This window comes from Zootoca vivipara, chromosome 16 (genome assembly GCF_965207765.1).
Source record: "Zootoca vivipara chromosome 16, rZooViv2.hap1.1, whole genome shotgun sequence".
NCBI classification, from domain to species: domain Eukaryota; kingdom Metazoa; phylum Chordata; class Lepidosauria; order Squamata; family Lacertidae; genus Zootoca; species Zootoca vivipara.
Genome location: NC_142599.1, coordinates 33,657,872 through 33,678,150, shown reverse-complemented (window position 1 = coordinate 33,678,150; position 20,279 = coordinate 33,657,872). Strand labels below are relative to the sequence as shown.

General features: G+C 53.7%; 1 protein-coding gene across 4 annotated transcripts in view; it reads left to right on the top strand.

The window, feature by feature from the left end:
* ZBTB7B (zinc finger and BTB domain containing 7B) overlaps positions 1 to 19,765 on the top strand; it is a 57,825-nt gene extending 38,060 nt beyond the window's left edge. For all 4 annotated transcript variants that reach the window (XM_060269745.2, XM_035097667.3, XM_060269746.2 and 1 more), the window contains exons 2-3: positions 10,506 to 11,496; positions 17,279 to 19,765. In XM_060269745.2, the coding sequence (XP_060125728.2) occupies positions 10,506 to 11,496; positions 17,279 to 17,765 (1,478 nt within the window). In that variant the 3' untranslated portion in view covers positions 17,766 to 19,765. The remainder of the gene's footprint in view (positions 1 to 10,505; positions 11,497 to 17,278) is intronic.
* Positions 19,766 to 20,279: the final 514 nt, after the last annotated feature.

Sequence of the window (20,279 nt, the reverse complement as noted above, 5' to 3'; positions counted from 1 at the left end):
TTCCCGTAAATGCGCAAAGCCCCAGCGCCCATAGATGTGCACTTTTGGCCCTGGCCTCCCGGCCCTTATCTCTCAGCATCTCCCCCGAGAGCGGCGGAGGTGGAAAAACCCCTCCTCCAGTCACCGCCGGGATAGCTCAGCCCTGCTGCAACATCCGCCACCCGCCCACTTTTTAAATTCTTCTTAAAACGGAGGTGAACAACTGCCTGGAAGCGACATTCGTCCGTCTGTCCCCCGCTCTCTGCACCCCGGCCTTCCCTCAATCCTGACACCCTCCAGGCATTGAGGGACTACAACTCCCATCATCCCCGAGCGTAGGCTGTATGTGTGGGGAGGTCAGTGGGAGCCGGGAGCCCCCATCAGCGAAGACCACCGACCTAGATGGCTTTAAAAGAGGAGTGGGCCTGTTTAACTTTGCAGCCTAGACGGTGGCTGGCTCCCAGTGATAGAAACTCAAGTATATAGGCTAGGTGCCAAATGGCACCTTGAATCCAGGTAGCCGCAATAGAATGTTTTATTTGCCAGGGGGTTGGACTAGATGACCGCCGGGTCCCTTCCGACGCTACGATTCCATGATCTCAACTACATCACTTGCCCTTACAGCAATTCACTTGCCCCAAGAAGGAGAAGCACGCACAGGGGAAATGGAAATGGTATTAAGTATGGAGCAAGGCAGAGGTTTTTTAGCTAGCCTGGCACCCAGAAATCTGCATGTGGTCGCAATTGGACCTGTGGCAGTAGCAAAACACGCCTGGCTAATTTCTAACACTGCCTTCTACGGGTTCGGCTCCATTGTCTGTCCCAGGGGGGTTATTGAGCCTCTAAGGGGCTGTTTTGTGCGGATTGGCTAGCCAGGTTGGCTTTGAAGTTGGGAACCTCTGGTTCCTTTCATGGCCAGTCTGAATAAGTAGCCAAACCCAATGGATAAGTTCTGAGCATTTGGCAGGGCATCGCAACGCTGAACCCCGCAGAGACATTCACCTTGCCCGCTCGGCCATGCTCTAAGGGGCCCCAAAAGGCCCCTGTCATTTGTTCCCCATCAGATGTCGGAGGGGATCGTTTCTGAAGCCTGGGCTCTGAAATCTCCCTCCTGGGTGACGGAGGAGACAGCTTTCGAGTGGTTGAGAGGTCGTGGGTGTGATGAGCCGCCAGGCGCACGATTCTCACAGACCCCCCCCCACCCTTGGCCTGCCGCAGCAAAAAAAATCTTTTGCTGAAAACAGGAAAAGGTGTCAAACCCCAGAGCTCCCACGTCAAAGTTGCAGGGGGGGGGTTGAGGTTGGGGGGGGGTTGCTCCATAAAGATCTGGCTTGGGTGTCGCTAGATTTGTTGCCGAATCTTCCCCTTGTAGACAGTCTTTCGGCCGAGAATGACAGCTTGATCGCACCCGGGGCATTCGTGATGGGAAACTGCCGTCTAGCTCAGCCTTCAAGCTCCACATTGGACAAAAAAATCCCTGCATTGCAGAAGGTTGGACTAAATGACCCCACTCTGTGATTCTACGATTGTCCACACGGGCTTGCAGCACCTGTCCAGGGTATCCGATAGGAGATTCCCAGGCCTCCGTGGAGATGCTGAGGATTGAAATGTAGGGTCTTCTCCTACCACTGAGTCATGGCCTTTCCCCTAGAAATAAGCTAAGGTTCTGGTCCTCATGAATCTAGGAGAACAGATTTGAATCCGAACACAGGAAGCTGCCTTACGCTTAGTCGTCTAAACCACTGCCCCATCTAGCTCAGGACTGTCGACACGGGCTGGCAGGGGCTCTCCGGGATTTCAGGTAGGGGACGTTCCCAGCCTGGGGATTGAACCCGGGACCTTCTGCATGCAAAGCAGGTGCTCTCCCACTGAGCTCGCAATACACCTCCATCCTGCATTACAAAAGGGTGCAGTCACAAGCTCACAGGTGGGACTGGGCTCAGGGCAAGATTGCTTCACCGCCCCAGCCTGAGCCAAATGGCTGCTGTATCAGATCTTGGTGTGTAAACTCTCTGCCATAGGTGGGGAAATGATTTGAGCACAGCAAGTAGCTGGAGTTTATTGCTTGGAGTGGGGTAAGGCGGCACGACACACCGTCGTTCATGATCGTCTCCCTCTTTTGGATGAATGTGTAAGGCTAGAATGCCAGCAAGCATGCACAGAGTGCCTTTCTCTTGGCACCGAGGCCTTGCTGGCACTGCAGGTTTGGGGCCCAAGGACTTCTCATTTAAAACAAGGCAAACAAATGTCGGAATGTGTGGTGATAAGAATTCTCATTTTGGATGACGAGAGCCTGATTTGAAAGCCTGCTCATCCAAGGAATAAGTGGGCTTGTTCAGACTCAGTTTTCCCCACCTGTGAAATGGAATCGGCAGTGCTCCGAGTGGCTGTGATGACTAACCTGGACCATAATTTTAAGATTGTTTCAGAGACAAGCTTTATTCCTCTGGTTTTTACACCTTTTGGATACTGGCTTGTTCCTTCATCTTTGAAAGCCTAGTTCTCAATGCCTCATGTTCCACAGCCTTCCAATCTGGACTACTACTACTACTATTAGCAATGAATCCAGAACAACTTGGGCAAAAACATCTGAACACAACATCTCCACATTCCCTAGTTTCCATTTCAATTTTGTCTCTGCCAGTGAGCTGCAAAAGGGCATGTTATTTAAAAAATAAATACACTGCAGACCTGATTTATCTTTAAATCTTGCATCAAATGCACAGTTAAACCGGAATAAATTAACCCAAACGTCTGTCAACCAGGCTATTTGGAACCGAGCTGGATATTCCTGCGTTTGGGCAATTTTTATTTACATTATTTGGGTTGTTAAATATGTACCCTGCCCTAACCTTTCAAGGGGCCCTACTTACATTATTCTACAACCCCCCCCTTTCTGTTATCTCACCAACCCTGTAAGGTAGACTAGGCTGAGAGAGGGCATTGACTGGCCCAAGGTCAACCAGTTAGCCTAGTGGCTGAGTGGGGATTCGAACCCGGATCTTCTAGCTCTCTAACCACTATACAACACTGCCTCTTTAGGCACAAATGCATTTCCCGAGCAGCATTTCCTAAACCTCGCATCCTCCAGGTGCAGATGGGCTACAACTTCCATCATCATTGACGTTGACCATCATTGACCATTGACGTTGATGGGAGATATTGTCCAGAACATCTGGATGAAGATTTTGGGGTGCCAAATTGGCCGGACAGAAATCATATTGAAAGAGAAGTTTATTTTATCAGCAGTCAACAGATCATTAAAACATTTTATAACAACTGAATGCACGTGAATGCAACTGTAAACCAGAATTAAAATACTAGACACTCAGGCAATATTTTCAGGTGATCCTAAGAAGTCTTTGAAGGATAGCTGTGCCCAAAAACTTTGCCTCCTGATGAGTGGTTGACTTATAGGAACCCTTACCCTGCAGCAAAACGATCATCAGAGGCTTGGAGGAGGGACCAGGGAGGGACTGTATTATGGGATATATTAAACCTTTTCTCACCTCTTGATAAAAACTATAATAGAGAACATGCAAAATAGACTCCACATCAGCATTAGGGACGTGGGTGGCGCTGTGGGTTAAACCACAGAGCCTAGGGCTTGCCAATCAGAAGGTCGGCGGTTCGAATCCCCGCGATGGGGTGAGCTCCCGTTGCTCGGTCCCAGCTCCTGCCAACCTAGCAGTTTGAAAGCACGTCAAAGTGCGAGTAGATAAATAGGTACCACTCCGGCGGGAAGGTAAATGGCGTTTCCGTGTGCTGCTCTGGTTCGCCAGAAGCGGCTTCGTCATGTTGGCCACATGACCTGGAAGCTGTACGCCGGCCGGCTCCCTCGGCCAGTAAAGCGAGATGAGCGCCGCAACCCCAGATTCGGTCACGACTGGACCTAATGGTCAGGGGTCCCTTTACCTTTACCTTTACAGCATTAGTTACAGGTAGGTAGCCGTGTTGGTCTGAGTCGAAGCAAAATAAAAAAAATTCCTTCAGTAGCACCTTAAAGACCAACTAAGTTTTTATTTTGGTATGAGCTTTCATGTGCATGCACACTGTGTGTATCTGAAGAAGTGTGCATGCACATGAAAGCTCATACCAAAATAAAAACTTAGTTGGTCTTTAAGGTGCTACTGAAGGAATTTTTTTTATTTTGCTTTACAGCATTGTTACAGAAGCTGCATCTGTTGTCCACTGAGGCCACTGTCACACCATAAGTTAAAAGCACTATGATGGCGCTTTAAACAGTCATGGCTTCCCCCAAAGAATCCTGGGAGCTGTAGTTTGTTACGGGTGCCATGAGTTGTTAGGTGGATCGCGCCCCCCATGCATTAAGAATCAATCCCACCTCTCAGGAGCTCTGGCGTTCGCTGAAACACATAGAATTCTAGTCCTCGTGATAATCTATGGCAGGGGTAGGCACCCTAAGGCCCGGGGGCTGGATGCGGCCCAGTCACCTTCTCAATCTGGCCCACCGACGGTCTGGGAATCAGCGTGCTATTACATGAGTAGAATGTGCCCTTTTATTTAAAATGCATCTCTGTGTTACGGTATTGGTGAGGCATAGGAATTCATTCATTTCCCCCCAAATAAATATACAGTAGTCCGGCCCACCACATGGCCTGAGGGACGGTGGACCGGCCCACGGCTGAAAAAGGTTGCTGACCCCTGATCTATGGGAGCAGCTCTTCTGGGAGAGGGTGGGGATTGAACTGGAGATGCTCTGCTCCCTGAGCCACATTGTGGGAACAGTGTGAAGGCGACATGCAGGCAAAATATAATAATGGGAGCATCGAGGTGTTTGCGCAATTGCCCCCATGTTTTTTCTCCGTGAAATATTAAGCAGATGGTGAGTTTGGGTCATAGATGATGCAGTTTAGTAGCGCATGTAGGTAATTTCAGACTGTGGCATTCGTCGTATTATGGGAATGATCCTTCCTTGGGAACATAGGGGAGCTGACTTATACCTTGCCGTTGTCTACGCTGACTGGTTGGGGGTTGTCTCCTGCAAACAGGTGTGCCTGCTTTCTATTTGTTTTGGGCTGGGTGTGGGCATTTTGACTTCTGCTCAGGGGGGTGTTCCTTTGAAATGGGCGTTTGGCAGTTCCTTCCACTTCTCTATATGCCCCTGCCCCCCCCCCCACGGTTGGGGACCCCCGGTCTATGCTTTCTGCTTGACACCTTGGAGCTGCCCTGTTTTCCTATCTCAAACTAACACTGGGCATGTTGTCTTTGGTTCCTGCAGCGTGGCGATGCTCTTGACATGCTCAAAGGCACTTTCCATAGCATGTACGGATGTGCAGGTGATAAAAGTGGGTTGTGCTCACCCTGACTATACAATACTGTAGAGGGGATCCTGGGTATTGAACATGCATTTGTTTACATCGGTGTGAGGAACCTGTCGCCCTCTAGAAGCCAGCAATAGCCCTTCCTCCCCCTCCCCCATGAACTTGTCTAATCCTCTTTTAAAGATGGTGGCCATCTCTGCCTCCTGTGGCAGGGAGTTCCGTAGATTAACTGTGCTGCATTTAAACTAAAAAAAATGCTACCACTCATTTTTGATGCTTTCTTTGCAAGAACCCTGCAAGGTAGGTTAGGCAGCAGAGTAAGGGGAGGCAACCCAATGTCACTCTTTGGGGGTGAGCAAAGGATTTGACCTTGCGCCGGCTCTGCCGCAGTTACAGAGTTATGCCCCCCTTCTGCTGCTTTTTTTCTGATAAAAGCTCCATGCTTTCAATAAACTGCCTAGCAGGCAGCAGTGCACCAGGTGAAGCTTTCTCAGAAATGGCTGCACCAGTTAAATTTCTGCCCGCTGTGCAGTTTTTAGAGCCCTCTTCCCGCAAAGCCCTTATAGCTGATGGCTTCTGGACCCTGCCAGTCTCCCTTCAGCTCTCCCCCGAACCCTGATGGCTTCTGCCTGTGCCACAGCCACCACCTCTAATCCCAGCCGATTGCTCCTCCTGCTAATCCCTCCTAATCTGATTGGCGTTTGTCAGGGTTTGTCAACCCAGAGGGTCATGATGACTTAATTGCAGCTCAGCCCGTCCCTCTGCCTCCCACCTGTGCCCGCAGGGGCAGGTGGAGAAGGCCTCGTGGGTAATCTCAGGACTCCTGGGTTCTATTCCCAGCCCTGGGAGGGGAGGGGAATCGAGAGCGGAGGTTTCTGTGTTCTCAGCAAAGGCTTGCTGCCTTGTTTTCTTCCCCCTGCTGTTTTGCAGCAGCCGGGCTGAAATTCCACAGGCAAAGTGCTGTTTTTGGTCACCTTTCTCTGCAGTAGGGAAGGGCCGTGCAGCTGCTCAGTTTGGTTTCCCTGCACAGCAGCCAGGCAGAAATCCAACAGGGAAAACACAGCTCTCCCTCTTCCCCACACCTGATCCCTGCTGCGAAGATCACAGAACTGCTCAATTTCTGCCCTCTTTCACAGCGGCCAGGCAGAAACTCGACAGGCAAAGTGCCACACAGACACTGGTGACCTGCAATTGCTCAGCTTCTGCCTGCGCTCAGAGCTGTCAGGCAGGAATTCAACAGGAAAAGCTCTCTCTCTCACACACACACACAATCTTTACTCTGCAGGGAAGATCACGTCAATGTCTGCCTGACATCTCGACATCCTGTGGGGAGGGGGGCAAAGGCAAGTGGCACTTAGACACGAGGAATCAGAGCCACGAGGCTTGGGGTGGGGGGGTGGGGAGAGGGCCGGGCGTGCAGTGTGGGAAAGGAGTGGGGCACTGGGAGATCCAGGGCGGCTGCTAGCTGGGACTTGGAGAGACCGCGGAGAGGAGACCGAGCAAGGCCTGGCCTGGGCATTTTGCCCCATTGCGCCCCTCCCTGAGGGAAGGCAATCAAAGCCAGCCTCTCTCTCTCTTCCCCCCCCCTCGCTCCTCCATGCCAGGCAGGGGCTAGCAAAGTTCTGGCTGAGCTGGCATCCCCCGGGCGTTGCCATGACGCGGACCGCGCCCAGCTCCTGGGTCAGAGTGCTCCTGCAGGAAGAAAAGCCACGCCTGCCTGGCAGGTCCCCATCCGTCTCCCCCCCCCCCGCGCCTTCCCACCGCTCTTCTTCCCCTCCCCGCAGAGCCAGCCTGCCCGCCTGCCCATCCCCTTGCCCGGCCGGTTGAGCCTGCTTGGCAGAGAGGGGCGCGGCTGCCCCTGCTTGGAGCCCGTCCCCTTCCCACCCACCCCTGCCCCGTCGAAGGCAAACACACAGCCCAGCTGGCTGGCACCCAAAGCGGGCAGGGAGCGGCCACAAGGCAGCCCCATTCCGACTTCCGAGAACAAGGCGAGGCATGACGACGAGTCTCTCTCTCGCTTCCCCCCACACACCCCACCATCTTTGCCCAGCTGGCACCCAGGTTATCTGGGCGAAAGGTGGGTGGGAGAACAGGATGCAGCGGGAGAAACATTATTAGAGGGTGCCGGAGGGAGTTTGGAGGGCGGCAGATATTATTATTATTTTACTTTCATTTGTATATACCACGTTTTTATCCAAGCAGCCTAAGGTGGCATGCATTGCTCCCCCCTCCCCACAACAACCCTGCAAGGTAGGTTAGGCTGTGAAGCAGTGACTGGCACCAAAGATCACCCAGTGAGCTTCGTGGCCAAGTTGGGATTCAAACCCTGGTCTCTCCCAGGTCCTAGTCTGACGCTCTCGCCACCACTGCCGCTCTCTTAAAAACTGACGTCTTTTAATTGGTATTGGGTAGAGGACGCAGGTGGCGCTGTGGGTTAAACCACAGAGCCTAGGGCTTGCCGGTCAGAAGGTCGGCGGTTCGAATCCCCGCGAAGGGCTGAGCTCCTGTTGCTCGGTCCCAGCTCCTGCCAACCTAGCAGTTCGAAAGCACGTCAAAGTGCAGGTAGATGAATAGGTTTCACCAGAAGCGGCTTTGTCATGCTGGCCACTTGACCCGGAAGCTGTACACTGGCTCCCCCGGCCAATAAAGCGAGATGAGCGCTGAAACCCCAGAGTCGTCTGCGACTGGACATTTTAGGGGGCGAGCTAACCCTTTTCATTTCAGTTTCTCATTTCTACCACTGTTCGGTTTTTTGTTTTCCCAAAAAATGAAAATTCGTTCCGTGTGAATTTTTCCTACTGTGCCCATTTTTTTGTGTGCAGTTTGCCAGAGAGGCACATTTTCTTTGCAGAGCATTTCCCCCTAATATAATGCATGTTTGGGTAGGGTGTTTTCACGAATACATGCACCCCAAAGCACAATTTACCCTCAACAGTGTTTGCACCATCATCCTTTCCCATACCCCAGAAGTTGTTGGACTACAACTCCCATCATCCTTGACCATTGCCTGAGCTGGCTGGGGACAATGGGAGTTGTAGTCCAGCATCAGCTTGGGGAGGAGCCAAAGCTGAAGAAGGCCGTGGCCTAGATTGAATATGCTGGAGAAACTGCATCACAAAATTCAGGCGAGTGCAAATTTCGAAGGCGTTTCAGTTCTCGCATCATTTCGGAAAGTGCAAAAATTAGGTAGGGTTGCCTTAAAATGTGAAGTGAATCGAAATTCTCCCTCTTTCTTGGGAAATTGCACCTGGGACCTCACCTACAGGGGTCTTTATAGTTCTACTGGAGGTTGGCAGGGGGTTGGACTGGATGGCCCTTGTGGTCTCTTCCAACTCTATGATTCTAGACTCCTGTCAGCCCCCAGTCAGCATGACCAGGGCTCAGAGAATGAGGGGAGCTGTAGTCCAGCAACTTCTGGAGGGCCACAGGCCCCCCTCTCCTGTCCTGGACCGTGTCCCAACCCATCAGGGATCACATATGAAATGATTCCAGCACGGCCTACCCCTGATCTGTACTCTGGCGCATAGAAACAGCAGTGCCCCATAGCACATACAATCAGGATTTCTACCTGGGAAGCGCCACGCAGCCTTGTTAGGAACATCTAGGGCAGCCAATGCCCTCCAGAGGTTGGGAGCGGTCATTCACAACCTCTGGAGGCCAGGAGGCTGATCTAGGGAACGGCTTGGCTGAAGAGGCTATGCTGAGGGCCACATTCCCTTCATGGGGGGGGGCACGTGCCAGTGATGGGCGGGGCCAGGGGTAAAACTGGGTGGAGCAACAGATGTGATTTGCCTGGATAAAAAGCGCGGTTTTGTGGAGGGAGACCACGGTGCAAAATTGTGCGAGGGCACGGCAACCAAAATGACGGCCGTGCTCTCTCCGTAAAAAACCGGGAAGATAGTACGTCTGGGGAGATGGCGTCCTGGATTTTGCCTTCAAATTTGGTATGGGCTGCTTTCCAACCACCACATCCCCCTCTCTGTCTCTTGCCTAAATCCAGGCCAGCCTGAGGCATGATGGGAGTCCAAGGCTGCATCCCAGCCAGCAAGGGTGTGAAGGCAGGGTCCGTGAGGGGCGTGGCCTAGGGAGAGAGTTCCGGGGGCCAGACTGAGAGGCCTTAAGGGCCGCCTGAGACCTCTCCCCCTCCTTCCTCCTGTAGCTTTCGCTCTGGGTCCCCTCTCTCTCTCCTCGGGCACCCTGAGAGTGGAGGGTTTGAGGCTCGCAAGTGCCATGGGTCGTGGGCGGCAGGAGGGAACCGCCCTATCTTTCCTAGGAATCTGCCTCTAACTCTGTCTCTATCAGGCCCCTGATCTCCTTTGCACCGTCTGGGGGCGAGGGACTTCCTCCCGCTCTGAGAAGAAGTCAGTGCTGTGCTCTCTCTGAGTCTGCACACTTCCTTTTCGTGTGTGTCTGATCTTTTTTGAGTTTCTTCACGTACATCTGCCATCTTCCCTGAAGGAGGCCTGGCTTTTATTCCTTTATTTAATTGAAGCTTCCACGTTGTCTTCTCTCCCCCACCTCATTCAGTAGAGAGCGTAAGACTCTTAATCTCAGGTGTCAGGCCAAAATATTCCGGCATTGCAGGGGGTTGGTCTAGATGACCCTCGAGATCCCTTCTGCTATTCCGTGATTCTGTGATAAAGGTTCTAAGAGCAGCTTACGTAAGATCAGTTAAGAAAACGAACAACTGTAACGCAGCTCGCCTGCTTGCACTCTGGAAGACATGGCACAAAGGGGAAAGGCATGTGGAAGGAAGAAGAAAGTGAGCGAAACACAACCCCTTTTTTTATTTAGGCTTGGAGGGGAGGCAGGCGGGAAAGGTGAATCCTGCACTAAGAAGGCCTTTCTTCAAATCTCGCCTCCGTCTTGGCCACAAAGCTCACTGTGGGTGACCTAGGCCCCGCCACTGCTCTTCAGCCTAACCTGGGTTATTGTGGGGATCAGTTTGAGGAGGAGAACCATGTACACTACCTGGGGGGAAATGGTGGGATTTAAATGCAAGAAATGTATAAACAGGACTAACTCAACCCTCTGTTAGCCTTAGTAAATGATTGCGAGTTTAAGGAACGGATTGCAACTTGAGGGATTAATTGATCAAAACTTCTCTTCTCAAAATATTGTCCGTCCCCAAACACCTTGCTTTGAATGGCTTTTAAATACAAAACCTAAATGCTGTCTGTATTGGCTGGTGCTAACATCCCTGCTCCACCCCACCCCGCTCTTTTCCCCCTGCCCTTGCAGGTGAGGCAATGGGAAGCCCCGAGGATGACTTGATTGGGATCCCTTTCCCAGAACACAGCAGTGACCTGCTGGGCAGCCTCAACGAACAGCGCCGGAGGGGAGTTCTCTGCGACGTGACCTTACGGGCCCAGGGATCGGAGTACCGGACCCACCGGGCAGTTCTGGCAGCGTCCAGCCGCTACTTCCGGCGGCTCTTCGCGGGGCCCGGCATGGGCGTCTGCGAGCTGGATTTTGTGGGGGCCGAGGCACTGGGCGCCCTGCTGGACTTTGCCTACACTGCCACCCTGACCATCAGCACGGGCAGCCTGGCAGAGGTGCTGCGGGCCGCGCGCCTCCTCGAGATCCCCTGCGTCATCAAGGCCTGTGTCGAGATCCTGCAGGGAAACGGCTTGGAAGCACCCGTCCCTGATGACGCCGCCCGCGAGCGTGCCCACCGCTACCTGGAGGCCTTTGCCACCCTACCCAACGCCGAGGGTGACCTGCCCGAGCCGCCCGTCTACCCGGCCCCCCGCCGCAGCAAGAAGATCCGCAAATTCCTACAGGCCAAGGGCTCCCGCCTCAACAACCACCTCGCCGAGCTGTCGCAGTCGCCGTCCCCTTCGTCGACGGGGACGCAGGAGCGGCCGAGCCCCCCCAGCCATGCCTCTCCGGTGCCAGTCCTCGCGCACCCCCACGAGGACGAGGTGCTGGCGCCCTCTCGCGCCTTCCCGTACCCGTACGCCCCCGGCCTCTCGCCGGAAGACCTGGGCTCGGACGAAGAGGCCACCGAACACGACATCATGTCCTACATGCGGGCGCTCAACCCGGAAGTGCCCTCCCTGGGCCTCGACCCCCCGGACAAGCTGGTGCGCAAGCGGCGCTCGCAGATGCCCCAGGAGTGCCCCGTCTGCCACAAGGTCATCCACGGCGCAGGCAAGCTGCCTCGCCACATGCGCACCCACACCGGGGAGAAGCCATTTGCCTGCGAGGTCTGCGGGGTCCGCTTCACACGGTGAGCCTTTGCCCCCTCTCTTTCGAATCTGGCTCGCTGTGCCCGCCAGCCCGCTGCAGCCTGGCTTGGCGCCGGCAGCAGGATGAGGCAGGTGCAAGAGAACAGACTGTACCACATGGGAGTGTAGGTGTGTGTGTGGGGGGGAGGAATACCACAACTTCCTCCTTTTGATGTTGGCCATGTTGTTGAAAACACAGCTCCTTGCAAAGGGGGAGGAAGAGGTTCTAGATCAGAGGGGAAGGGGGCTTTTTCTGTCCGAAGGCCCCATTGCTTTGCAGGGAACCTTCTGGGGGCTGGCATGCCCAGGGGTAGATGCAGCAAATCCCCCAGGAAAAGGGGATTGGTGGTTAAACCACTCAGGGGGAGGAAGGAACGGGTGTGTGTCTCCTAACAGCTCCGTTGGTGTAGCATGAGGTTCTTAATCTCATGTTGGGCAAAAGACTCCTGCATTTCAGGGGCTTGGACTAGATGCGACCCTCGGGGTCCCTTCCAACTCTGAAATTCTGATTCTAAGAACTCTCAGCACTCCTGTCAAACTACACTTCCCACGATTCTTTGGGGGAAGCCACAGCTGTTTAAAGTGGTATCATAGTGCTTTAAATCAGTGTTTCCCAACCAGTGTGCCTCCAGATGTTTTGGGACTACAACTCCCATCATTCCTGACCACTGGTCTTGCTAGCTAGGGATGATGGGAGTTGTAGTCCCAAAACATCTGGAGGCACACTGGTTGGGAAACACTGCTTTAAATGGCTAGTGCAGATGGGGCCTAGGCAAAACCTTATCACTCCCATTTCTGCTGAAAAGCTGGCCCCCAGCTTCCTTCCGTTTTGTTTGTAAATGGGCCATTAGTCACCCTCCGAAAAGACCCATTGAAATCGGTGGGCTTAAGTGACTCAGGTACTGAATCCAGCCCAGTGTTTTTTTAAAACCGCACTGGCTTGGTTTTATTAGAATTACAGAATTTGTAGAGTTGGAAGGGGCCACGAGGGATATCTGGTCCAATTCCCTACAATGCTGGAATATTTTGCACAACATGGGGCTCGAACCCACGTCCCTGAGATTAAGAGTCTCATGCTCTACTGAGCTATCCCAGATGTCTTACTTGGTGTGTGTCCCCTCCCCACCCCACTGTGCAGAAGGGGGACAGAAGTTTAAAATGAACAGTACCTTTTAACCCTGCACAAAGTGGTGCTCCCTCTCCTAGAACTGTCAACAGGTGAAGAGACAGGCAGCGAGGACTGTACCATCTGTAGCAGTCAAGGGAGTCTGCCTATAGCCAAACTTCAAAGAGGCTTCTTCTCCTTTCCTAGAGCTCCCTCTAGAGGCCATTCTGCATTTATCTAACTGAGCAATTACTGCAGGGGGGGGGGCGGGCATTCTGGCTATTTTTGGACCCCATTTGCCACCAGCCCCTGCTAGCAAGGACAATGCTCAGGCATTGCGGTTTTTGCATAGCACGCAGACACACAAATCATGATTTGCAATATATCATATTCTCCAACATTTCTCTGATGAAAATAGGGCCGTATTATAATTATCTGAAGAAGTGTGCATGCACATGAAAGCTCATACCAATGGCAAACTTAGGTGGTATCTAAGGTGCTACTGGAAGAAAATTTTGTTTGTTTGCTTTGACTCCGGCAGACCAACACAGCTACCTACCTGTAACTACTACTACTACTACTACTACTATTATTATTATTATTATTATTATTTACTATTTATACCCCACCTGTCACAGTGGTCGGATGGGACTACTTCAGAGTAACTACTCTGCACCGCTCTGCATTTTATCTTTTTATTGGTGCTGCTTATTTACAGTGCTAAAGGTAGAGCTATTTACAGAGACACATCTCTTCAGCTTTCATCAGAACCTCCGAATGGCTTTTGGCGCGTCTTGCGCCAGCATAACAACTTGGGGAGCCCCATCCTCTTTCCCCGACGCTTTCTGCGAAGTTCCGGAGTTGGGGGGATGGGTCTGCCCCCGCTCTTTCCTCCTTCCTGTCCCACCTGGGACGCTGGCTCTTCTACCCTGCCAGAGCCTTGGACCCCACTTCCTGTTTCCCCACTGGAGCTGGAGCTTTCCCTGCTCTCAGTCGTGCTCTGGGCTGGGCTGGAACTCAGGAGGGGAGGGGCTTCGCGATACCCCTTGCCCCTCACATCCATTCCCCTCCCAGGCCCCCCTTCCTCCCTCCCGGGCGGCTGCACGGGTGTCGGTGGTGACTGAAAGCCTAAAAACTCCGTGCTGTCCGAGCCGGTTGGTGTGAACACCTCCCCCCAGTTCCCTTGGCCCCCTCTTTCCTCCTGGGAAGAGGGAAAGCCCAAAAAGTCCGTGGCCTCAGAGCTGGTGGGGGTGAAAATCTGCTGCCAGTCCACCTCTTCTCCTGACTGAGTGGACCTCGGAGATACCCACATCTCCTCCTCCGTGTCCTCAAACTCTGCTTCCCATCTCCATGGTGAACTGCTTTCCCCCTCCTGTGCTTCCTCCTCCTCCCCCTCCCTTTCCATGTGCCAGGGCTTGGGCCTGTGTGGGAAGAGGGCGTGGAATTCTTCCACTAAGAATTCCTCCTGTATCTGGGTGGCTGGGACCCATTCATTTTGGGATGGCGGGGCGTCCTCCCATGCCATAAGGTACTCCAGGCCCCCCACCCCCCTTCGTGAATCAAGGATGGCCGTTGCTTCATTGAGTGGCTCCCTGCCTCCTCTCTCCCCCCCTCCCTCGGGGGTCTGTGCTCCGTCTCGGAACCTGCTACTTTCCCTGTACGGAGACAGCAGCGATCTATGAAACACTGGGTGCACCCTCATGTCCTCTGGCAGTGCCAGCCTGTATGCCACCGGGTTTACCTGCTGCGTGACCGTGAAGGGGCCCAACCTTCTGGGTGCCAGCTTCTTGCACCTCCCTCTGGTGGGAAGGCCCTCCGAGGAAAACCAAACCTTGTCCCCCACCCTGATGACCTCCCCCGGTCGCCTGTGGCGATCTGCCCCCTTCTTGTACGCTTCCTTGGCCCTCTCCTCCCTTGGCTTTCTCTGCATCCAACTTGTTTCGGAGGTCCACGGCTACCGCCCTTAACTGCTGCTCTTTCTCCTGAAGTGCTCTCACCTGTTCAGCAAGGTTGTGCCTGTCCTCTTTGATTTTCTCCGTTTCTTGCTTCGCAGCCTTTAATTCCCCCTGTGCCTGCAACGCCAGTTCCTGCAGGTCCTGCTGGGCTTTCTCCGCGATCTGCCGCCATGTCTCCGCTTCTTGCGCGCTCATCCCGGCAACTCCAAAGTAGCCCAAAAAAGATTCGGAGGTTGCTGTCACAGTGGTCGGATGGGACTACTTCAGAGTAACTACTCTGCACCGCTCTGCATTTTATCTTTTTATTGGTGCTGCTTATTTACAGTGCTAAAGGTAGAGCTATTTACAGAGACACATCTCTTCAGCTTTCATCAGAACCTCCGAATGGCTTTTGGCGCGTCTTGCACCAGCATAACAACTTGGGGAGCCCCATCCTCTTTCCCCGACGCTTTCTGCGAAGTTCCGGAGTTGGGGGGATGGGTCTGCCCCCCCTCTTTCCTCCTTCCTGTCCCACCTGGGACGCTGGCTCTTCTACCCTGCCAGAGCCTTGGATCCCACTTCCTGTTTCCCCACTGGAGCTGGAGCTTTCCCTGCTCTCAGTCGTGCTCTGGGCTGGGCTAGAACTCAGGAGGGGAGGGGCTTCGCGATACCCCTTGCCCCTCACATCCATTCCCCTCCCAGGCCCCCCTTCCTCCCTCCCGGGCGGCTGCACGGGTGTCGGTGGTGACTGAAAGCCTAAAAACTCCGTGCTGTCCGAGCCGGTTGGTGTGAACACCTCCCCCCAGTTCCCTTGGCCCCCTCTTTCCTCCTGGGAAGAGGGAAAGCCCAAAAAGTCCGTGGCCTCAGAGCTGGTGGGGGTGAAAATCTGCTGCCAGTCCACCTCTTCTCCTGACTGAGTGGACCTCGGAGATACCCACATCTCCTCCTCCGTGTCCTCAAACTCTGCTTCCCATCTCCATGGTGAACTGCTTTCCCCCTCCTGTGCTTCCTCCTCCTCCCCCTCCCTTTCCATGTGCCAGGGCTTGGGCCTGTGTGGGAAGAGGGCGTGGAATTCTTCCACTAAGAATTCCTCCTGTATCTGGGTGGCTGGGACCCATTCATTTTGGGATGGCGGGGCGTCCTCCCATGCCATAAGGTACTCCAGGCCCCCCACCCCCCTTCGTGAATCAAGGATGGCCGTTGCTTCATTGAGTGGCTCCCTGCCTCCTCTCTCCCCCCCTCCCTCGGGGGTCTGTGCTCCGTCTCGGAACCTGCTACTTTCCCTGTACGGAGACAGCAGCGATCTATGAAACACTGGGTGCACCCTCATGTCCTCTGGCAGTGCCAGCCTGTATGCCACCGGGTTTACCTGCTGCGTGACCGTGAAGGGGCCCAACCTTCTGGGTGCCAGCTTCTTGCACCTCCCTCTGGTGGGAAGGCCCTCCGAGGAAAACCAAACCTTGTCCCCCACCCTGATGACCTCCCCCGGTCGCCTGTGGCGATCTGCCCCCTTCTTGTACGCTTCCTTGGCCCTCTCCTCCCTTGGCTTTCTCTGCATCCAACTTGTTTCGGAGGTCCACGGCTACCGCCCTTAACTGCTGCTCTTTCTCCTGAAGTGCTCTCACCTGTTCAGCAAGGTTGTGCCTGTCCTCTTTGATTTTCTCCGTTTCTTGCTTCGCAGCCTTTAATTCCCCCTGTGCCTGCAACGCCAGTTCCTGCAGGTCCTGCTGGGCTTTCTCCGCGATCTGCCGCCATGTCTCCGCTTCTTGCGCGCTCATCCCGGCAACTCCAAAGTAGCCCAAAAAAGATTCGGAGGTTGCTGTCACAGTGGTCGGATGGGACTACTTCAGAGTAACTACTCTGCACCGCTCTGCATTTTATCTTTTTATTGGTGCTGCTTATTTACAGTGCTAAAGGTAGAGCTATTTACAGAGACACATCTCTTCAGCTTTCATCAGAACCTCCGAATGGCTTTTGGCGCGTCTTGCGCCAGCATAACAACTTGGGGAGCCCCATCCTCTTTCCCCGACGCTTTCTGCGAAGTTCCGGAGTTGGGGGGATGGGTCTGCCCCCCCTCTTTCCTCCTTCCTGTCCCACCTGGGACGCTGGCTCTTCTACCCTGCCAGAGCCTTGGATCCCACTTCCTGTTTCCCCACTGGAGCTGGAGCTTTCCCTGCTCTCAGTCGTGCTCTGGGCTGGGCTGGAACTCAGGAGGGGAGGGGCTTCGCGATACCCCTTGCCCCTCACACCACCCATCTGACTATGATGCCCCATCCACTCTGGGCGACATATATGAAAACATAATAAAACATTAAACATTTTAAAACTTTTAGATGGCTTGGGGGTTGGATAACTCCATATCCTCTTAACATTTCTCCAGTGAAAACTAGGAAACTTCCTAAGGAAAAGCAGGACGTTCCGGAATCAAATCAGAAACCAGGATGGCTTTTTGTAAATCCGGGAAGGTCCCTGGAAAATAGGGTCTGATACATTGCCAGGTTGAAAATTATGAAACAGATACAGTATCACAATGTGGACTTCAGGCCTGTTTCAAATAATATATCACCCAGCCTTAATTCCGTGTGGTCCGCTGGGTTCCTCTCCGCTTCATAAGGACTAGCAGCGCTCTTGTTTGAAGCGGAGGTTGCCCACAAGCAAGGAAGATGCTGCTGGGTCGTGGGCAGAGGTTTCCCTAAGCTCTTGCTGATGAAAATCTCCTGTCTTCCCCCCTTTCCCCCCTCGCAGGAACGACAAGCTCAAGATCCACATGCGTAAGCACACGGGAGAGCGCCCCTACTCCTGCCCGCACTGCACGGCCCGCTTCCTGCACAGCTACGACCTGAAGAACCACCTGCACCTCCACACGGGCGCCCGTCCCTACGAGTGCTGCCTATGCCACAAGGCCTTCGCCAAGGACGACCACCTGCAGCGCCACCTCAAGGGCCAGAACTGCCTGGAGGTGCGCACCAGGCGCCGGCGCCGCGGGCCCGAGCCCGACTCCTTGCCTGCCGCGGGGACGCCCTCGGCCGACCACGACTTGACCAACGGGCAGGCGGAGGGGCTGGGCCTCTCGCTCGCCCGCGGCTACTGGGATCCGGCCCGCGCCCAGCAAGCCCTGTCTCCTCACGTCAAAGAGGAGGAGGACGAGGAAGAGGAGGAGGAGGAAGGCCGCGAGGAGGGAATGGCGACGGACGACGGGCCGGCGGCGGAGGCAGAGGCGGAAACGGCGTAGGCTCCCCCCCCCAGACTAGGCCTCAGGCCTTCTTTGCTTTGGCCGTTGCCACGGCGACTCCGGGGACTAGGCCGTGGTCCAGGCCTGGATGCACTATTTCCCCACCCTTTCTGTTGCCGCGGCGACGGAGACGAGATGCACTATGACCCGCCCCTCCCTGGCGCACTGATTTGGTGCCTTTAGCAGCCCCTCAAAGGTGTAAGGGGGCAGTTAATGAACCAAAGCAGGTGGGGTTGGGGTGGTGGGAGGGCAGAAAAGCAAGGGAGAGGGTTCATATGCTCAGGATCAATGAAATAAGCAATTAAATAGGGGTAGCGCTATTTGGGAGGGGGGTGGCGTGGGAGGGAATCCTGATTTTTTCCCCTAAGAAAACAAGAGAATTATATAACTTTGGGAAGGGGGGGAGTGGTTGGTGGCCCCCCCAGACCCTGCACTTTTGGGGGGTGCTCTGACCCCCACATTAGGGAGGCTAGGATGGGACGACTAGATTTATTTATTTTTCTTAAGGCGAAAATGTCAGGTTGAGGAGCTTTTTAGGAGTGTGCCAGGTTTCCTGGCTTTGATCCCTGCAGAATTTTATTTCTGAGGAGGCAGGAGAAAGAAAAGAAGATCTTTATATTATTCTGGGCCCAGAGACTGGAACCTGCTTTTTGAGGAGGGGGTGAGGGGGAGGCCCTTACCTTTGCATGGTGGGGAAGGGAAAGCAGGGGGTGTTTTTTCCACACCACCCAGGGACGGTGCCTGCTCCCTATATCGACTGCACCTCCTTTTTTGCACAGAGAGCCCCCTGCTCGGCCCTCGACGCTTCCTGGTGGCGTCCTTGCACAGTGCAATGGGCTGGTCCCAGCAGCAACCCGTCCCCCCCCCCCAGCTTGTTTTTTTGGGGGTAGGAGGATGCCCCCGAAACAAGGCTTCTGACCCACATCCCCATAGCTCTTCCACACCAAGACCCAGAACTCCTTGCAAGAAGATTGGTTTTAGCACTTGGCGGGGGACGGACCATCAACTTGGGGTTTGCCTCCTCCACCCAAAAAAACCCCTCCCCACAGAAGTTTCATTCCACAGCAACAGGTGTCAGGTAAACCTTTGCACAAAAAGGCAACGACCCCGTTGTGTTGACACAACACCCCCCACCCCACTTTAATTTTCCTCCTCCACCATTGCACTAGGGTTTTTGCCTGCAATTTGAGGGCGGGGAGGGTTCGGACTGACACACTCCTCGGTGGTGGTTAGGAATCAGGTCTAACCCCTCACCCCCATTTGCACATTCCTAAAATTTCTGGGGGCCCCCTCATCTCTCTGGAGGGGGCAAAACAGCCGGTGGGTTGGGTTAGAGAGAGGTGGCGTTTGGGGAGCACAGGGGAAAGTCCGTCCCTAGAGTATTAGCACAGAGTTTAATCTATATTTAAGAGATGATGTAATATATTATTCCCCCCTCCCCAAACTCTGCTTTCCCTTCCACCCCCAACCCTGTCGCAATTCCCCCCACCCTCCCCGCAGGTGTTTTTTTGGGGAGCCTCTCGTTAGGTGAAAAGAGGGAGGGCGGGTCTCTGGTGAGAGCCCCATGTCGTCTTCCCTTTTTTTAAAAAAAAGTGCCTGTATGTTTAAACTTGAATCTTTAGCCTACTTGAAGTGCAAAGAAAAACCGCTTCTTCCACCTTACCCTGCAATACCTCAGCTACACCTCACCCTGTCTTCCCTGTCTGGAAAAACCCCTCCTCTTAGACTCTTCCTGCAGCAGCGATTTGGTGATTTGGGGGGGGGGACAGCTGGAGATAAATGGGAAAAAAACACTCCCCTCATTGCCTTTCTCTGGGCGCGCTAGCAAAAATGTGCATATTTTCCCAGATGGCTGTGGGGGCAGGTATGTGGAAAAGACGGATGGGGTGTTCACCTTCCCGCCCATTTAATTTGTTTTTTAATATTATTAATGTGCTGGTATTCCCGGTGACTGTTGTCCGTTGAGGCTGCTTGACAATAAAAAAGGAAAGCAGGGGAAATTTTGGGTTTGCGTTGGTGTCTGTAGCCTTGCCTTCATGGTCAAAAATTCTCCCAGAAAAGGTGGAGCGAGGTGGCTTGCATTACCTGCTGCACGTGGCATTACCTGTGCCAGGAGGTGCCACTAGGCCGGCTGCTGCCACATTGTGTGTGCAGTGCTTTTTTCTATTAAAAAAATATGTTTAGGGGTACTCTAACCACCATTTTATAGTTCAACCACCATTTTATAGTTCAAATCGGGGGAAATAAATACAGTAAATGGACAAAAGTACAAAGAATCACAAAATGTTTAGGGGTATATGTACTATGTCCCCCCAGAAGAAAAACAAAAGCACACACGCACACACACACACACACACACACACACACACACACACACACAATACACATCAATAGGAGTATAGCATCTAGATCAAGGGAAGTAATAGTACCACTGTATTCTGCTCTGGTCAGACCTCACCTGGAGTACTGTGTCCAGTTCTGGGCACCACAGTTCAAGAAGGATACTGACAAGCT